An 18,316-nucleotide genomic window follows, 5' to 3' on the forward strand; every position below is an offset into this window, starting at 1 on the left:
ATATCTAGCTATATATATGTATGTGTATATATATATATATATATACACATACATATTTTTTATCCTGTACTTGTCTCATAAAATTAAAAATTCTTCAAAAAGAACATTGATCAGCCCTGGCCGGTTTTGCTCAGAGGATAGAGCGTTGGCCTGCAGATTGAAGGGTCCCGGGTTCGATTCTGGTCAAGGGTACATATACCCAGGTTGTGGGCTCAGTCCCTAGTGAGGCAGCCGATCATTGATTCTCTCTCACCATTGATGTTTCTATCTCTCTGTCCCGTTCCCTTCCTCTCCAAAATCAATAAAAATGCATTAAAGAAAGAACATGGATCAGCTGCATAATATTCACTATTATATGGCCTGTGTCCATATAGGCCCGTATAATAGTGAATATTATGGATGGACCATGTTCCTTGTTAAAATATACTATCTATACCCGATTGCTTTTATTATTATTATTATTTTTTTAGTTTTTGAACTTTAAAGATAAGATTTATTTGGAGAAAACAAAAAAACCCCACAACCCAAAGGATGGGATTCACATCTCAAGACATCTCCCAGGTAGTAAGTCTACAGATTACAAGTCATTTTCATAGAAGATATTTTTGTACAAATTTTACATGTATTGAGTAGGACATAAATCCCTGTTTCTGTTTTAATGGGGGGCCCGATTGCTTTTAACTACCTGAAGTAGTTAAAAAGAAATTACCCACAAATATGTGAGAAAGGAGCTTTACATAATACACATGAGAGCGTCTAGAGAGAAAAAGCATGCTTGTGATATTTAAAAAACACACATATATGAGTATTATAGAAAGCACTAAATAATAATTACCAAAATAATTACCAAAATAATTTATCATAATAAATACCATCTATAACCACCAAAGTAAATGACATTGAAGCATCTAGCTATAGTCGCAGTATTGCAATGATATTTGAATTTCTGGATATTTCTTGACTTTGAGAAAATGTAAGGGTTGTGGTCTGACTTGTAGGTTTTCCAGAGGCCACTGTGCCTGCTCTGTGCTACAAATCAGTCATCCTATAAAAAGGGAATTCTGGCATTTGCCTGCAACGCCATTCCTTAGTCCTAAGCCCTTGCCTTAATTCATTCCTCAAACTCAAATGCAGCCTGCCCTCCGGTCTTGCACTGCCTCCTTTCCTCATGTTCCCTCGCAATTCTAACATTGAATGCAGAGTGCGGTTTTCCTGGCTTTGGTTTTGGGATGACCCTATTTATGTAGGGTCTCCCTCTGCTGATACTGCCTTAGCCAGCCATGCACAAACAACCTTCCCAGAAAATGCCTGGCTCTGAGCTTCTAGTTAATAATAACAAAATCACTAAAGTGTTTTGGTTTTTTTTTAAAGATATTTTTATTGATTTCAGAGAAGAAGGAAGAAAGGAAGAGAGAGAGAAAGATAGAAACATCAATGATGAGGGAGGATCATTGATTCCTGCACGCCTCCCCCTGGGGATGGAGCCCACCACCCCAGTATGTGCCCTTACCTCCGGTTCATGGGCTGATGCTCAACCACTGAGCCACGCCAGCCAGGCACTAAAGTTTGCTGAGCACTTACTCTGGGCTAGGAACTTTGATCATAAATTATTTGCATATAAGTTTATGTGCTCTGTAAATTAATCCTTTCAACGATCCCAGGAAGTTGGTACTATTATCAAGGACATTATTACAGATAAGGAAACTGAGGCTTAGGAAGGTTAAGCCACCTGCCCAAGGCTGCACAGGATCCACTGTGGTGCAGCTGGGCTTCAGGTTTTTCTGAATCTAAAACTTGTGTCACTCTGTGGGCAGGATGTGGACAGTTCTGTGTGAATATTTAAACTGCAAGTTCCAAACAACAACATTAAAGATGTGTATTGGTCAGGATTGGGCAGGGGAGCTGCATCACTATGAGTATTACAGCATAAGAGATAAATCAGATGCAGTGGTTCTCAACCTTCTGGCCCTTTAAATACAGTTCCTCATGTGGTGACCCAACCATAAAATTATTTTTGTTGCTACTTCCTAACTGTAATGTTGCTACTGTTATGGATCGTAATGTAAATATCTGATATGCAGGATGGTCTTAGGCGACCCCTGTGAAAGGGTCATTCGACCGCCAAAGGGGTCGCAACCCACAGGTTGACAACTGCTGCATTAGAGGACTCAGACCTTCCACAATTGTGGGAGGAGCTGGGGAGGTGAGAACTAGAGGAGTCACCTACCAGTTGATCTGAGAGATCAGGAACATTCAGTTGCTAACATGGGGTAGTGAGGGGAACTTTTAGGAGGGTCCAGGTTTCCTCGGTGTAGCCCCTACCTCTGTGAATCAGGAACCAAGCATGTGGTGGGGGGACTGAGGCCACTATTGGTCAGCAGGGCCAGCAGTTGGGAAGAAGAGCTGGAAGTGGAGCAGAGGAGGTTGAGCGTATACTTGAACCTATTAGATTATCTTTGTGACCATGCATCACTGCTTGCGATGATGTCCTTCAGAGAACAGTGGCTGCTGTCTCCCACCTGTTTTCCAAGTCTCACATATGTTTCTCTTTGGACAACTCTTTCCTGAAACCATACAGGGATGGAGATTTGGGGAGACACAATTCCCAGAGTAACTAAGTGGACATAACACAATGTAGTACAGAGGTTATTCAAGGAAATTGAAAGAAGGCAAGGCTTGGTTGGATGTGTAGTCAAGGGCCTTGTGATGGTTAATTTTATGTGTCTGCATGGCTGGGCCATGGGCTGTCCAGTTAGTTGGCCAAACATCATTGTGGGTGTGTTTTGGATGAGATTAACATTTAAATGGCTAGACTGAATAAAGCAGGTTGCCCTCCCCAAGGTGGGTGGGCCTCATCAAATCAGTTGAAGACCTGAATGGAATAAAAAGGTTGACCTTCCCTTGAGTAAGAAGGAACCCTCTTGCCTGACTATTGAGTTGGGACATTGGTCTTTTCCTGCCTTTGGACTCAAACTAAAACACTGGCTCTTCTTGGATCTCAAGCCGGCTGGCTCTTCCACAAAATGCCGGCTTCTGCGCATGGGCCGGGAAGTTTCAATCGCCCTGTATGTGCGCGCCCGCACGTGGTATTTTGTGGAAGAGCCACACTCAAGGGGCCAAAGAGCCGCATGTGGCTCTCGAGCTGCAGTTTGCTGACCACGGGACTAGCACATACACAGTTGCCTATCCTGGTTCTCAGGCCTTTAAACTGAGACTGCAACTACACCATTGACTCTCTCCAGCTTGCCAACCTTAGATCTGAGGACTTCACAAGCCTTCAAAGTTGTGTGAACCTATTTCTTGTAATAAATCTCATTCTCTCTATATATACATCCTGTTTCCCTGGGGAACCCTAACACAGGCCTAGATTTCCCTTTCTGAGTAAAAAAAATCTACTTGGAAGTTCTTGGAAGAAATTGTGTACTTTTGGTTTGGATTTAATTGCTAAAGGTCAAAGCATTCTGCTGTGGAAACTTGCTTGTAATTGAGTAATTTTGGAAAAAGAATCTTTTAGTTGGATGGAATTTTCCTTGCAGAACGTGCTAATGGCTTTGGACATTTGAGGCAGCATCTCTCTGCTTCTTTGGAGCTGTGAGTGAGTGCAGAGGCCTGAAGGTGCCTTGGGAGGCTTTCCTCTCTGTTCTCTGGAGAGGGAGGCCAAGACCAGCACCCTTTTGGTGATGTTATTACATGAACAAACGCTTTCTTGAAGCATTTAAACATCATTTTTTTAAAAACCAGGCTACCTCTGTTTTGCTGTGGTCCTGCTAAGTCCCAAAATTACAGTCTTCGAGAACTGGAGGGAATCATGGAAATAATGTAGTCAAAATTTTTCCAAATTGTGTTCCACGGAATATATATTCCTAAATGTTCATAGATGGACCTTGAAAAAAGGGATTCTATGATCAAGTCGGTTTGAGAAGGGCAGCACACTCCCTTTTGGAGAATCCAAATGCACGTTAATAAAGTTTGAGCCCGGCCAGCATGGCTCAGTGGTTGAGTGTCAACCTGTGAACCAGGAGGTCACGGTTCAATTCCCGGCCAGGGCTCATGCCCCGGTTTCAGGCTGGATCCCCAGTGGGGGGCGTGCAGGAGGCAGCCGGTCAATGATTCTCTCTCATCATTGATATTACTATCTCGCTCTCCCTCCTCCTTCCTCTCTGAAATCAACAAAAATATATTACAAAAATAAATTAAAGAATAAAGTTTGAGACACCTCTTTGAGGTGGAGACATCAAGAAGGCAGTGGGAAGGTGGGTCTGGATTGCAGGGACAAGGTTGGAGTTGGATACATAGGTTTGCAATTTAACATGTTTAAAACCATGAGAGCAGATGAGATTTCTCAGGAGAGAGTTTAGAAGAAATAAGAGTATGTGAGGTCTGGAGGTGTCGTAGCTTACAGGTGACAGTGAGGGGAGGACCTGAGGATGGAGCCAAGACTCGGAAGATGACATTGCTGAGCCAAGTGACCAAGAGAAACCAGGATACTGTTGGCCATAACTCAAGCCACTAAAGCTGACTTTACCATTGTACTTTTCAGCTACAATGCCAGTAAATTCTTTTTTAAGTTTTTATGTCGTATCTCATGGAAAGAGTTCCGACTACTAGGACATTTCCCAATCTCTTTTGCACACGTATCTCTGTCTCCTCCTAGCCTCTGTTTCCCCATCCGCTTACCTGTCATGGAGGAGAATCAGCTGAACCTAAGATGTCACCCCCACCTCGAGGCGCAAAGGGAAAGCACGACTTGCCCCAGCCAGTGTCGGTTGTCAACATTTCAGGCATGAGTGGAGGAATCAGTTAAGAATTGGTTAATATGGTTAAGGATTTTATTTTTACTTTTGGGCTGTTGGCAACCAACCAAAACTGACTCTGGCTAATTTAAGCCAAAGAGGGACTCTATTGGATGATTCACTAGGCTGCCCCACAAAATCAGAGACAGAGCTGAGCAAGCTGCACAACAGACTGGAGAAGGGAGGAGCCAGAGTCACCCGGGGGAGCCTCCCTGGGCTCTCACCAAATCCCTCTCTGGGCCGTTTCCAAATGGTGCGACTACAAGGCCAGCGCTCTCGGTGTTCAACCTTGAGATGACCAGGACAGAGAATAGACTCGAGGGGCGACAGGGTAAGGCGAGGAGGGAGAGAAGGCAAAGGCCTTTGGCCCTGGTTCCTGCGAGTGCAGTCTGCACATCCGAGAGGCTTGGGGACTGGCCAGGAAGGGTCTGCTGTAACCTCTGAGGAAGGAGCCACCCCTGGGCCTCTCCAGGTTGCCTGCGGCCTAGAGGTGATGAAGAAAAACCTCTGGGTCCAGCTGGCGTGGCTCAGTGGCGAGCATCGACCTACGAACCAGGTCACGGTTCGATTCCCAGTCAGGACCTATGCCCCGGTTGCGGGCTTGATCCCTAGTGTGGAGTGTGCAGGAGGCAGCCGGTCAATGACTTCCTCTCATCATTGATGTTTCTCTCTCTCTCTTCCCTCTCCCTTCCTCTATGAAATCAATAAAAAAGAAAATTAAAAATAAATAAAAAGAATAGCCTCTGTGGGCTTCAGTGCTCTTAAGGCCCAGGGAGTGCACCTGGGGAAAGGCTTCCTTCAGTGCTTTTGGTTTTCAGGCCTCACGCTGTCCCAGATTCTGCCCAGGTTGGTCTCTCTGACATCTTCACTCTATATATTTTTTTTCCTTAGTGTGTGCTTTCAGCCTTAGGAAACCTCCCTTTCACTCTACTTTCTCTTCTCCTCAAAGTTCCCACCCGCTATAGCCTGAGTGTTCGTCCCTACTCCCCAACTCACATGTTGAAAATGAACCCCCCATGTGATGGTAATAGGAGGTGGGGGCCTTTGGTAGGTGTTAGGTCAGGAGGGTGGAGCCGTTATGAGTGGGATTAATGACCTTATAGAAGAGGCTCCAGAGAGATCGCTCGCCCCTTCTGTCATGTGGGGTTATAGTGGAAAGATGGCTGTGAAGTGGGCTCCCACCAGACACCAGATCTGCTGGTCCCTTGACCTTGGACTTCCAGGCTCGAACTGTGAGAGACAAATTTCTGTTATTTCTAAGCCACTCAGTCTGCGGTATTTTTTATAGCAGTCAGAACAGACTAAGACACCACCCTTTAAAAAAATGATTCTTATTTAAAAAATAATCTTTATTATTAAAAAATAATTATTCAGTCCTGGCCAGGTAGCTCAGTTGGTTAGAGTGTAGTGCTGATATGCCAAGGTTTCAGGTTCTATGAATGCATAAATAAGTGGAACAACAAATTGCTGTTTCTCTAAAAAAACAATTTAAAATTTTTAAAAAAAGTATTCAAATAGTGCCAAAGATTCCGAGTTCAATTTAGGTATAGGGCATCTACCTGGGCTGCAGGTTCATTCCTGGTTGGGGTGGGTAAGGGAGGCAACCAATTGATGTCTCTCTCTCACATTGATGTTTCTCTCTCTCTCTCTCTCTCTCTCTCTCTCTCTCTCTCTCTCTCCACATCCCTTTCTCCATTCCACTCTCTAAAAAATCAATAGGAAAAATATCCTCAGGTGAAGATTAATAAAAACAAACAAACAAACAAACAAACAAAACACTCCTGTCTTATTCTTTTTTATGGCTGTGTAGTATTCCACTCTGAGGCCCCCACTGATGGGCAGGCTTTTGCAAATACAAATGATACTGCAGTGAACACCTTTGTAAAGGGTGTCTCAAAATTCACGCAAGAAGTAATTTTGATAGAAAGCACAGGTTTATAATTAAAAATTGTAAATTTTTTATTCATTCATAAAGTATACAGTATAGGGTTATGTATGGAATAGCACATCGGGTAAATGGCCTCCACGGCTTTGCTGGCACATACGCAAAGCTGTGGTTTTCATTGGTCTTCATTGTCCCGGCTCCTGGGCCATAATTGGTACTTGGTAATGCTTATCAAATTGAAGGGATTGAAATCAAAGGGCAACAGATATTAGAATCTGATTCAATAAACCAAGTAAAATTAGGCTTTTATTTATTTTTGTTGTTGTTGTTAATGCTCACGCAAAATTCAAATCTTGGGTGAATTTTGGGACACCCTTTACATGTGACTTCAGGCACCTAAGTAAGCACATCTGTCAGAAACAGCAGTGCTTTCTTTTTTTTTTTTTATTGTTTAAAGTATTACATATGTCTCCCTTTTCCTTGATTGACCCACCCCTCACAACAGTGCTTTTCTTCCCAAGAGTTATCAAAGCTTTGTTCTTCCAGTTTCCACCAGACTTCCCAGGCATTGCCCACATTGACTGCCTCCTCTTGTTTGTTTTTTTTTGTCAATCCTCACCTGAAGATATTTTTCCATTGATTTTTAGGGAGAGTGGAAGAGAGAGGGGAAGACAGAGAGAAACATCAATTGGTTGCCTCCTGAACGAGCCCTGACCAGGGCCTGGGCGGAGGAGGAACCTGCAACCTAAATACGTGCCCTTGACCAGAATCGAACCCAGGACCCTTTGGTCTGAAGGCTGACGCTCTATCCACTGAGCCAACTCAGCTAGGGTGACTGCCTCCTCTTTCTCTCTACTCTCTAAATATCTACAATACGGTTTCTATCCGCTGACACACTCAGAGGCTACCAATGACTTTAGCGTTTCACCTCTGACTTTTCCATAGACTTTGACCCTCACTACTCATCCTGTCCTGAAATTCCCTTTTTGCCTGGCTGTTTTGGTGAGATAATCTTTGTCCTCCTCGTTCTCTAATCATGCTTCTCCTGTGTCCTTTACCTGCCTTTCAAAAGTCCCATTTGACTGGAGCTTGAGGGAGTGGAACCTGCTGGGCCAGCCCTTTCAGCTCCTGGCTGTCCCACACAGGCTTCCGCCTGGACCCCAGAGGAGTGTAAGGTTTTGATCAATGTCCAAGTCCAAACTCTCCTCAAGGCTCAAGTCCTTCATTAAAAAAAAAAAAAAAAAAAGGTGCTAGTCCGGCCAGTGTGGCTCAATGGTTGAGCATCGATCCATGAACTAGGAGGCCTTGGTTAGATTCCCAGTCAGGGCACATGCCTGATCCCCAGTAGTGGGCATGCAGGAGGTAGCCGATCGATGATGTTTCTTTCTTATCGATGTTTCTCTCTATCCCTCTCTCTTCCTCTCTCTCTCTCTAAAAATCAAGAAAGGAAAAAGAAAATTAAAACTACTCCAAACATCTTTTCCTTCAACCCTCGGGCCAGTTAGCTTTTACCCTAGACTTCCCTCTTTCGGTCAGAATTCTGGAATTCTTCCTAGGTTCACACCCTGGTAGGCGTGCTTGACACCCCTTTCCCTCGTTCACTTTCCATCAGTGCCGACTATGCTTGGGGTTCCATGCGTGAATTTTGATCCCCTTTGTTAGACTTTATGTTTTTAAGGGGCACAGGCTTTGTCTTACCTAGCTCCCTGCGGCCTGTCACACAGCTCAGCTCATAAACAGATGCACCAAATATGGTTATAGAACTTTCTGCCTGGTGCCTCAGGCCTGTCTATATCTTGCAACTGTCACCTGGCTGAGACATTGTCACTATAAATAAGCAGTTTCTGTTTCAGGTACGGCTTGCCCTTGATATTGACACTCCATCTCTTACCCCACCCAAGCCTCACACGACGAAACGGGAATTAGAGTCGGTATTCAAATCTTTGGCCGCGGTACAGAGAGGCATCCCATCGATGTGAGCTTCCTTTATTTCCTCGAAGTTGTTCGACGTGGTAGCTGCTGCCATTCCCCTTGCTGGGGAATTCTTGAAGAGATTTTGCTTGTCTTTCCATGCGGTTCTCTCTGTGGCTTCTTTGTTTCTTTTTGTGATCAAGTTCCAGATGGCTCAGCAGTGCCCTCAAAATGAATATTTTGACAGATTGCTGAATGCTTGCAAACCGTGTCACCTTCGGTGTTCTAATACCCCTCCTCTCATATGTCAGCGTTATTGTAATACAGGTAAGTACTACTGCTTGAACAGTTATTCGTTGGTGTGAAGTATTCTCTCTATACTAAGTGTTTATTCAAAGAATAAACATTACAGGGAAGGTGGTGAGATTTTCTGAATCCAAAAAGAGAAAGGTAATGAGATCGTTATTTAAATGCCAACAGGAATAATTATTCAGAGCTGAACTCAACTTGATGCAGCACTGTTAGCAACCCAGTATTTTATCAGCTCTTCTAATTAAGTGCTATTTAGAATTGGAAAGTCAATGCTGATGAATTAGGGGAATTGGATAGCAAATAATCTTTACTTGATGTAGATGTTATCGGTTCATTCTCTCTCTCTGACATTTCTTTTAACTCAGTGAAAGGAACAAATGCCATTCTCTGGACCTGTTTGGGCCTGAGCTTGCTGCTGTCTTTGACAGTTTTCGTGCTGATGATCTTGCTAAGGAAGATGAGCTCCGAACCATCAAAGGACAAATTTAAGAGCACAGGTTAGTTTGGTGGCCAATCTTAGAAATCTGTTTCCCAGGGGTGGCTTTTGCGAGTTTCAGTTCCTCTTTTTTTTTTTTTTACACTGAAGATTTCATTAGTTGGAGCCCTTCTGAGTGTGTCAGAGGACAGATACGTGAAATGCACTTCTCTCCTGTGTTTGCACCTTCTTTGCAGGGGTCCTACAGTGTCAGCCTCCTCCCATGTTCTTCCCTTGAAAATCACTCTTTTGAATTACTGAGGCTTTCTTGGGAAACGTCCATCTTTTTGATCAAAGTTCACACATTGACTAAATGTCACTGCTAGCCAGGTCTGCTACGATCAGGAAAGGTGCATTCGGCACGATCCGTGGCCACGTTTCTAATACGAATATGTGTTATTTGCTCGGGTGAACATTTTTCTGCTGAAAAATGTTAGAACTTCATAGCCAGTTGCTCCTGGGTTACATAAGCAATCACCTCAAAGATTAGCATCTTTTTCATCAGTAGAGAACCAGTCCCAGAGGACTGAATGTTCCAGAGAAGTGATTGTTCCTTCACACCCTCAAGGTCTGAAGGGCTTCTTAAGATAAAACTACTTCTGCGGCACCTTTGCTTACTATCTGATTCCCAAACACTCTGCAGCCCCTGCCCTATTTCTTTCTGCATTTTTGTGCACGATCTGCAAAGCATCCACCTTACTCACTTTCCTGTGCAGGAAGGAGAGGTAAATGGTTGTCCTATCTAATTTACTCATTTTTATTTTTGTTTTGCTTGGAATTTGAGGAACAGGTGGGGAAAGATGTCTAAGTCTGATGTTTTGGAAGGTGGAGTTATACCGTGGAAGGCTGGGGAAATAGTAAAACATCTTCACAGGCATATGGTGGGGGCATAATGGAGGCTCCTTCCTTATGTCATCATGGAGAGTCATTGAAGTTTTTTAATCTGACACAAAATGTGAAAAGAGAAGCATCTTTATTTTGAATTCTAACGTGTTACTATAGGCTGATTTTGGTGTGCTGTAACATACGGTAATTTGTGTAAAATAAGATCGAGGCCAGTCTAGATTTGTACGTAAAATCACTTGATTTTTAAAAATACTTTTATTTTTTTAATTCAAGAGCGAGAGCGAGCGAGCGAGTGAGAGAGAGACATTGATGTGAGAGAAACATCTATTGATTGCCTCCCCCACACCGGGAATTGAACCTGCCACCTCTTGGTGCACAGACAAGACTCCTACCACCTGAGCTACACTGGCCAGGGCAATCACTTGATTTTAAAATGTGGGTCAACAGAAGCAAACACGTAAAAACACTCTATGCCCTACAGCATGTCTTTGAGCCTCTTGTGTCCTGTGGCCTGCTAGTTCCTGGCTTCTAGTGTAGGACATACTCATTGGTTTTGTAGGGGAAGATCTGTCTGGCACGGCTTTCAGCCTGAGGTGTACTGCTAAGACTGTCACAACTACACCCCCTGGGAAGTTCAGGTTAACTTTTCTGTTTCTGTGTAATCAGGATTGCCTCTCCAGAACAAGGCGAATGCTGACCTGGATGATAGAAAAGCTAGCAGGACCGGTGAGGAAATTCTTTCCAGAAGCCTGGAGTACACAGTAGAAGACTGTACCTGTGAGGACTGTGTCAAGAGCCAACCAAAGGTCGATTCTGACCATTTCTTTCCACTCCCAGCAATGGAGGAAGGCGCAACCATCCTTGTCACCACGAAAACGAACGACTACTGCAGGGGCCTGCTAGCTGCTGAGAGTCTCACAAGGATGGAGAAATCCATTTCCACCAGATAGTTAACCATTTGGAGTGATGCAGAGCTACTGTGAAAATGTTGTCAGAGGAAAGGATGGGGTATCAGGTGTCTTTAGGGTGATTGTTGTCAGTGGCCGATAGAGCTTTCTGTCCCCTAATTCTAGAAAATCATTATGTTCGATATATTTCTCTACCTTACTGTGGGGAGCTTAACTGTGGAAACTTCATTGGTTTCAATGATTAAATTCTTGACTCACTGAAAAAAAGGACTGCAATGTGTAGATCCCATAGTGACGCCTTTCTGCGGCTGGCCCACTTCCCTCCTATACATGCACATGTGCACTTCAGAACAATTGAATTTTTCTCTTTATGGTTAAAGGCAAGCAAGATTATTTTGTGTACTTCTGTAGATGGGAGAAGCCTAGAGTCAGTCGTGCTGATTCAGTGTGCAATGACCTTGTGAGTTTCCAGTCTACTGGAGGCCTCAGGCATTATTATAATCATATAAATACGGATCGAATTACAAATGGCGATTAAAGTTTACCAGGTATAATTTTCAGACCCAAATGCGGGTTATAATGATCGCTAACACTTACATCGTTACTAATGTGCAGGGACTGTTCTAAGTGCTTTACCTGTACGAACTTATGTAATGCATACAATAAACTACAAGGTGGGTGGACCACCATCATCTCCATTTTACAGATTATGACAGAAACTAAGGCAGAGCAAAGTAACATAGCCAGTAAATGGCAAAGCCATGATTTAAACCCAGACATCCCGATCTTTTTCTTTTTTTTTCTCTTCACATCAACTTAGTTCCATTTCCGAGTTCCTCATCTGTTTGGGTTACAGTCTTAGTCATTATAGGGCAGTGATGTGAACCTTTTGAGCTCGGGCTGTCAGCCTTTTGAAAAATCCTAACTTAACTCTGGTGCCGTGTCACATATAGAAATTTTTCGATATTTGCAACCATAGTAAAACAAAGACTTATATTTTTGATATTTATTTTATATATTTAAATGCCATTTAACAAAGAAAAATCAACCAAAAAAAATGAGTTCGCGTGTCACCTCTGACACGCGTGTCATAGGTTCGCCATCACTGCCATAGGGGAGGGTTCCTCTTCTGGGTTGTGCAAAGCTCCTCGTGGAAAGGCTATGCAACAGATGCTGCACTGTGATAATCAATTGACTTTGTTCATTTAGATGCCCATTGGAGTCACAGCATAGATCTTCAAGGTCCTGGGGCTTTGGGGCTTTTGTGTCAGGATGGGGATATGGGGAACCTTGGTGGGATCTTTTTACCCAGTTGGGGCCCATCATGGCTCCATTTCAGGCCCTCGAGGGCCACAGGAGACAAAACAGTATAGTGGTTAAGGCACTGGCTCTTAGAGCCTGACTGCCTGGGTTTGAATCCTGGCTCTGTTAGTAGGTGATGACTTGGGTGACTATAAGGAAGTTACTTAACTACTCTGTTACACAAACACACACATTTTCCCCCCATAAAAGTATCTGGTTCATAATAAGCAATTTGGTTCATTACACTGCTATGATTTTTATTAGTTCCTTTGAGGCCGAGTCTCTCTGAGGGCAGGCACACACTCCTTTACTATTATATTGCTCCTAGCTGCTCCTTATCCCCTCACATCCAGTATAACCTCCTCAATGAATTTAGATTTTTCAAAAGTTGATGTTAGGCTTTTGATTCCTGGTCTTCCAGGATCAGGCTGAAGTCTCGGGAAGAAGGAATGATAACACTTCGAGGGGATGGTTGGTGGTGGAAAACATTAAGCACACGCTACAGTTTCAATAACATATCCTGCATCAGGTGATGTGAAGGAAAGGTGCAGGGTGCGATGAGAAAGTATAACACAGCATCCTCGTCACGGCTCCGTGAAACAGGTATGTGATGGTCTACCAAAGGTTACAATGAGTAGGCAGACCTAAGCTAGGTTTTCTAGGGGAGGATGCAGACACATCCACTCTTTCACTAGAATAACAAAGGAGCAACTGCCAAGTATAATTTTGAAAATGGAAAGCAACCCCACCAAGGAAACACACAGTATTTTCAACTACAGTTGAAATATATTAGTTTCAAATATACAACTTAGTGATTAGACGTTCAGATAACTGACAAAGTGATTACCCTGATTAGTACCCATCTGACAACTATTTTCATTTTTAAATTCTCCCTACACATGGCTGTATTTTGACAAAATTATCATCATGGTGTGTACAGACCATTTTGCATGGGGCTTTTTTAAACTTAATGTCTTATTAGCGGCCTTTCCCACTTTCTCATAATCTTTATAATTAATTTTCAATTACTGCAGAGATTCCTGATGAGGTGGGCCATAATTTTCTCAGCTACTCTACTGTAGTTGGGTTTTGGTGCTTTCCACTTTTTCACTATTATAACAATATATTTTTATTGATTTCAGAGAGGAAAGGAGAGGGAGAGATAGAAACATCAATGATGAGAGAGAATCACCCATCGGCTGCCTTCTGCATGCCCCCCACTGGAGATTGAACCTGCAACTTGGGCATGTGCCCTTGGCTGGAATTGAACCTGGGACCCTTCAGTCCACAGGCCAATGCTCTATCCAGTGAAGCAAACTGGATAGGACAACTTTTTCACTATTATAAAAAAACTAGAGGCCCAATGCACGAAAATTTGTGCAAGAGTAAGCCTTCCTTCCCCTGGCTGCTGGCACGAGCTTCCCTCCGGCCCCGGCTTCGTCCGGAAGGACGTCAGGTCAAATTAGCATATTATCCTTTTATTATTATAGATGCCCCTGAGCATCATTCTCCAAAGAGCTCTTGAACTCTGCTGAGTCCAAAAGTAAATTCCCAGGGGCCAGAGATTAAGTTTTGAGAGGCAATGTAGCAGAAAGGCCATGCTGGAATTCTGGCTCCTTTTCCCAGTGGGGCGTGGTCCGCAACTCAGTGTTTTCAACTGTGTTTCAAGGCATATTTGTGGATCAATCCTCTTAGTCAGCATTTAAAAAAAAGGTAGGCTCTTCCTTCCAGGAGCATGCCCCTGTCCTTCCCTTTCCCTTTCCCCTCCTCCACTCCCTCCCTGAGGGGGGAAAAAAAAAGGAAAGAGAATACATTAAGTTCAGAATTGTTGGGTTAATTACTTAAATAAACGCATGTGTGTATTGAGTTGTGATGAAAAAGGTACTCTTTCACTCTGGGTTGCAGGCAAACACGTTGAGCAAATGCTCCTTTAATATTTCTTGGTCCCCTAACCCCTACCTGGAAGATGGGGCAGTAAAATGGATTCTTAAGATTGTTGTGAGCATGTGTTCACCCATGATGATCTATTTTCATCTCCATTGCCACCATGTTAGCCCTATGCACTATTATCTCTTGCTGGACAATTGCAATGCCCCCCCTAACCAGCTGCCCCCGCTCTACCACCCTGCTACAATTCATTCTCAAACCCTAAGAATAATCATTTAAAAACCTAATTCAGACTGTATCATTCCTCTGCTTAAATTCTTGCAATGGCTTTCTATTCCCTTACCTACCGTGAGTGAAAAGGGGCCACATGCCAACCTGACTAATTCAGGGAAGGCCTGTGTGGCAGCCTTGCAAACTCAAGAGATCTAAAGTAACCACAAGTGATGGTCTGAAATTAAAACTTTAAATTAAAAAGCAGTTTAGCCGTGGCTGGTTTGGCTCAGTGGGTAGAGCGTTGGCCTGCGGACTGAAGGGTCCCAGTTTTGATTCTGGTCAAGGGCACATGCCTGGGTTGCAGGTTCAATCCCCAGTAGGGGGCGTGCAGGAGGCTGCTAATCAATGACTCTCTTATCATTGATGTTTCTATCTCTCTCTCCCTCTCCCTTCCTCTCTGAAATTAATAAAATTACATATTTCAAAAAAGCAGTTTATAGTGGGTAGTCATGTCCTAGGTTGGTATTTTCCCTGACAGAGATCAACTTTGATCTTAACTGAGCTTATTTAGTCTTTTAAAAAAATTCTTTAAAGAATTATATATGTCTCCTTCCTCCCACCACCCCCCAATTCCTACCCCTCAGGACAAGCTCCCACCGCCCAGTGTTTGTGTCTATTAGTTATGCTAATATGCATGCATACAAGTCCTTTGGTTGATCTCTTACCCCTCCCCCGCTTCCCAGCCTTCTCTCTGAGGTTGGAGGGTCTGTTAGATGCTTCTATGTCTCTGGATCTATTTTGTTCATCAGTTTATGTTGATTATTATATCCCACATATGAGTGAGATCATGTGATATTTATCTTTCTCCGACTGGCTTATTTCGCTTAGCATAATGCTCTCCAGGTTCATCCATGCTGTTGCAAATGGTAAAAGTTCCTCCTTTTTTATAGCAGTGTAGTATTCCATTGTGTAGCTGTACCGGTTTTTTAATCCACTCATCTGCTGATGGGCACTTAGGCTATTTACAAATCTTAGCTATTATAAATTTGCTGCTATGAACATAGGGGTGCATATGTCCTTTCTGATTGGTGTTTCTGGTTTCTTGGGATATACTCCCAGAAGTGGGATTTCTGGGTCGAGTGGGAGTTCCATTTTTAATTTTTTTGCATATAGATAACATACCTTTGGAATGTCACCAGTAACTTGTACCTTCCCTTTTCCAGACCCCTTAGGGCACAATCAATGCGCAAATTCCCTCAATGTTACTGTTATCCTTAATTGTTAACTGTGAACTATCCTATACCCACCTGTGTAAAAGAAGCATGTGTCTATCATTTTTTTTTCCAATCTCAGAGGTTTTCTCGCTTTGCTTTCTACCACTTCCCTAATCTATCACCAATGGATTTCACGTAACCCACTTACTCTCCTCCTTTGATGGTAATTTATAAAAATAGGTGAAAAACTGCCATTTACCGGAGCATTATCTCAATACGTTGAGATTCTGTTTCCCAGCAGTTGTTGACAGTTTGGCTCAACTAAACTCATAAAGATTCTTTACAGGTTTGAATGTTTCTTATGCTAACACTAAGAGTTAGGTTGAAAAGTCCAAACTCCTTACAATGGCTTGCAAGGCTCTCCACCCAACTCTTTTTTATTTTAAAATTTTATTGTTGAAAGTGTTACATAAGTCCCCCTTTCCCTGCCCACCCCCCCATCATCTCCATTAACCCCACCACCCCCAACCTTCGCCCCAGGCACTCACCTCCCCACTGTCTGCATACATGGATACACAGGTCTTTGGTTGATTACCTCCACCCACCCACCCAGCCCCACCTTCCCTCTGAGATTCGGCACTCTTGTTCCACGCTTCCATGTCTCTGGATCCACTCCCTTCATCAGCTTATTTTGTTCATTAGATTCCACATGAGTGAGATCATGTGATACTTGTCTTTCTCTGACTGACTTATTTTCACTTAGTATGATACACTCCAGGTCCTTCGATGCTGTCTCAAAGGGTAAGAGACTCTTCTTTTCTACTGCTGCATAGTATTCCATGATATAAATGTATCACAGCTTTTTATCCACTCATCGGCTGATGGGCACTTGGGCTGTTTCCAGATCTTGGTCTATTTTGTCAGACATGAGTATTGCTATTCGTTTTGTTTTTCCCCCCACCTCCACCCAACTCTTGGTCTCTACTACCTTTTTCTCACTCACCCTCTCCCTCCAGCCAATCCCTCTAGGCAGGGCCTTTTGCACTTGTTCCTTTCCTGCAGATTTTCCCGCTGTCTCCTTATCATCCAGGTCTCAGCTCTGAAGTCTTCTCCTTAGAGAGGCCCTCTGGGACTGCCCATCTCCCCGTCCCCACGCTTTAGCCCATTCCTCTTTTCCTTTCTCAGCTTCTAGCAGTGTCTGGCGTCGCCTCATCTCCGGCCTTCCCTGTTTACTGTCTGGCTTTCCGGCAGAGGTGTGAGCCCGAGTGGGCGGGGAGGCGTCCTAATCATCCCGCTGGACCCCAGGACTGACGGACCACCACGGGTCTCCACGGAGGTTCCAGTCCGGCTCCCGGCTCCCGGCTCCCGGCTCCCGGCCCCGCGCCGGTGTCGGTGTTTATGTTCCGGGTCGGGGGGCGGGGCCACAGCGGCGACGCTCCACTTCCGGGGCGGGGCGGGAGGACGGACCGGCGGGGCGGGGCGGGGCGCGCGGTGGCCCGGCCTGTCTGGAGCTCCGCGGCGGCAGGAGCGGCAAGGCGCAGGCACCGGCCCGGAGAGCGGCACCATGAGCGGTGAGTGGCGGCTTGGCCGCTGTCACCCGCCCCGCCCGGCCCGGCTCCCGCCGCTTCAGCTGCACACTTCGCCCCTAGTCCCCGCGTCCCGCTCCCAGACCCGCGTCCCAGCGCTCCGTTTCCTGACCCCGTGTAACCAACCCCGTTCCTGCCCTGGACACCTGCAGTTCTCGGGCGTCCCGCGCTCAGGCACTCCTAGTCCCCTGACTCCTTGACCATCACTTAAAAGCAGCCCTCCGACACCTGTACCCCCGTCCGCCAGCCCTTCCCAGCCCTCCGACCCTGTGCCCAGTTACCGGACCCCCAGTTCTCAGACCTCCTGTGTCTCAGCTCCAACTCACTCGTGGACTTCCTGAGTCCCAGTCCCAGCTCAGGCTCCCCCTGCGCCCCAGTCATCCGCGCACTCAGGCCCTCGGTCTCCAGCCTCTCCAGCCTCCACACAGGCTGAGCGTCCTCTCCAAACACGTAGTTTGCTGACCCCTGCACCCCGTGTCCCCGAAGCTCCAGGTCCGCAGAGGACCGGGAATTCTCCAGCCTCTTTGTTTTCCCGGCCCCTCTTATTCCCCTGCCCCGGTGCTTTGCTGTTCCAGTCACCAGCTGTTCCCAGTTACTTTGTTTCCCACTTTGGTCCTTGGTTCTTACCCTTTTTTTAAATTTTTTTTTTTTATACTCCAGCCCTTTCATTTTCTTAGACTATTTGAGATCTCCCTTGTCCTGTCCTGCAAGCCGTCCCTTGTGCAATGTTGAGCCCGTCTGGGGACCATTGCTTGCCCTGCCCAGTCCACCCCTCTCCCTCCCACAAGAGGAGGAGGCTGGTTTTGGTGGGGAGGTTGAGAGGGGGAGGCAGTTTCCTGGGAGATAGTCCTCAGTGTTTCGGAAGTTTAGTCCTGAGACTTGGCCGGGGATTCTCAGTCGTTTCCTCTGTTACTGTTTTGGTGCTAAGTCATTCCTGGGTGTTGCATGTGGAGATGGGAGTGGCCCAGGGAAGTCTCTCAGCTC

General features: G+C 44.9%; 2 protein-coding genes across 6 annotated transcripts in view; both read left to right on the forward strand.

Moving 5' to 3' along the window:
* The first annotated feature begins 8,642 nt into the window (after positions 1-8,642).
* TNFRSF17 (TNF receptor superfamily member 17) lies at positions 8,643-11,811 on the forward strand. The gene is made up of 3 exons (XM_059693195.1): positions 8,643-8,916; positions 9,267-9,398; positions 10,889-11,811. Exons 1-3 carry the CDS (start codon positions 8,799-8,801, stop codon positions 11,170-11,172), a joined length of 534 nt encoding a protein of 177 aa, XP_059549178.1. The 5' UTR covers positions 8,643-8,798; the 3' UTR covers positions 11,173-11,811.
* A 5,396-nt stretch (positions 11,812-17,207) lies between these two features.
* Positions 17,208-18,316, forward strand: part of SNX29 (sorting nexin 29) — a 438,387-nt gene continuing 437,278 nt past the window's right edge. For 4 of the 5 annotated variants that reach the window (XM_059693196.1, XM_059693200.1, XM_059693197.1 and 1 more), the window contains exon 1: positions 17,216-17,317. Coding sequence is in view for 1 of the 5 variants with exons in the window: in XM_059693199.1 (XP_059549182.1) it covers positions 17,311-17,317 (7 nt within the window). In the remaining 4 variants the exon portion in view is untranslated. Of the gene's footprint in view, positions 17,318-18,316 lie in introns of all 5 variants that reach the window. The other variant, XM_059693199.1, reaches the window with a different exon arrangement.

The sequence above is a fragment of the Myotis daubentonii genome, chromosome 4 (assembly GCF_963259705.1).
Source record: "Myotis daubentonii chromosome 4, mMyoDau2.1, whole genome shotgun sequence".
In the NCBI taxonomy this organism is placed as follows: domain Eukaryota; kingdom Metazoa; phylum Chordata; class Mammalia; order Chiroptera; family Vespertilionidae; genus Myotis; species Myotis daubentonii.